Consider the following 1,578-nt stretch of genomic DNA (forward strand, 5'->3'; position numbering starts at 1 on the left):
GCGGCGGTCGGCGCGGAGCGGAGCGCCGCGGGGAAGCCCAGCGATGGTGCAGCAGGCGGAGAGCGCGGAGAGCGAGAGCAACCTGCCCCGGGAGGCGATGGACACCGAGGAGGGCGAGTTCATGGCTTGCAGCCCCGTGGCTCTGGACGAGAGCGATCCGGACTGGTGCAAAACGGCGTCGGGGCACATCAAGCGACCGATGAACGCTTTCATGGTGTGGTCTAAGATCGAGAGGAGAAAAATCATGGAGCAGTCGCCGGACATGCACAACGCGGAGATCTCCAAGCGCTTGGGCAAGCGGTGGAAAATGCTGAAGGACAGCGAGAAGATCCCCTTCATCCGGGAGGCGGAGAGGCTGCGGCTCAAGCACATGGCCGATTACCCCGACTACAAGTACCGGCCCAGGAAAAAGCCCAAAATGGACCCATCGGCCAAGCCCAACGCCGGCCAGAGCCCCGAGAAGAACGCTCCCGGCGGCGGCAGCAAGAGCGCCAAGAGCTCGGGCAAGAAGTGCAGCAAGCTGAAGGCCGCCGCCGCCTCGCCCCCCAAGCCCGGCGCCAAAGCCGCCCCGCACGGGGACTACGCGGGGGACGAGTACGTCTTCGGCGCGTTGAAAGTCAGCAGCAAGGCGGTCAAGTGCGTCTTCGTGGACGAGGAGGAGGAGGACGAGGAGGACGAGGACGAGCTGCAGCTGCGGATCAAGCAGGAGGCGGACGACGAGGAGGAGGACGAGGAGCCGGGCCCGCAGCAGTTACGGCGGTACAACGTGGCCAAAGTGCCGGCCAGCCCCACCTTGAGCTCCTCGGCGGAGTCCACCGAGGGGGCGAGCCTCTACGAGGAGGTGCGGGGCGCGGCGGGCGGCGGCAGACTCTACTACAGCTTCAAGAACATCACCAAGCAGGGCCCTCCGCCGCCGCAGCCGCCCGCCGGCCTCTCGCCCGCCTCATCCCGCTCCATCTCCACCTCGTCGGCCGGCAGCGAGGAGGCGGACGACCTCCTGTTCGACCTCAGCCTCAACTTCTCGCAGCACGGCCACGCCGCCGCCGAGCTGGGGGCGGGGCCGCCGCCGGCAACCTCTCCCTCTCGCTGGTGGACAAGGATCTGGACTCGTTCAGCGAGGGCAGCCTCGGGTTCCCACTTTCGAGTTCCCCGACTACTGCACCCCGGAGCTGAGCGAGATGATCGCGAGCTCGTCGGTCGTAGGGACCGACCTTAACGTTCCGTACCCGTACCGTTGGTTCGTTACCGACGTTACGTACGGGGAACCGGGGGCGGGGAACGGGGCCCGGGACCGGGGAACGGGGCGGGCCGGGGACCGGGACCGGGCCCGGGGTCGGGGTTGGGTAGTAGGTTGGGGTTGGGTGGTAGTGTGAGTGTAGTGAGTGGTAAGTTAAACGGTTCGGAAAAAAAAAAAAAACGTTTAAAAAAAAAAAAGGGTTAAAAAAAAAAAAAACGTGAAAAAAAAAAAAAAAAAAAGGGTAAAAAAAAAAAGGTAAAAAACGTAAAACCAAACCTTTTTTTTTACGTTTTTTTTTTACGTAAGACGTATTAAGTTTACGGTTACCGAATTTTAGGTTT

At 62.0% G+C, this 1,578-nt stretch overlaps 1 protein-coding gene across 1 annotated transcript; it reads left to right on the forward strand.

Moving 5' to 3' along the window:
- Positions 1-6: 6 nt before the first annotated feature.
- SOX11 (SRY-box transcription factor 11) lies at positions 7-1,373 on the forward strand. Its single transcript, XM_010707951.1, is given in 3 exon segments — positions 7-1,051; positions 1,054-1,131; positions 1,134-1,373. Coding segments are annotated over 3 exon segments (1,326 nt in total). The 5' UTR covers positions 7-43.
- The last annotated feature ends 205 nt before the right edge of the window (positions 1,374-1,578 follow it).

This window comes from Meleagris gallopavo, chromosome 2 (genome assembly GCF_000146605.3).
Source record: "Meleagris gallopavo isolate NT-WF06-2002-E0010 breed Aviagen turkey brand Nicholas breeding stock chromosome 2, Turkey_5.1, whole genome shotgun sequence".
In the NCBI taxonomy this organism is placed as follows: Eukaryota; Metazoa; Chordata; class Aves; order Galliformes; family Phasianidae; genus Meleagris; species Meleagris gallopavo.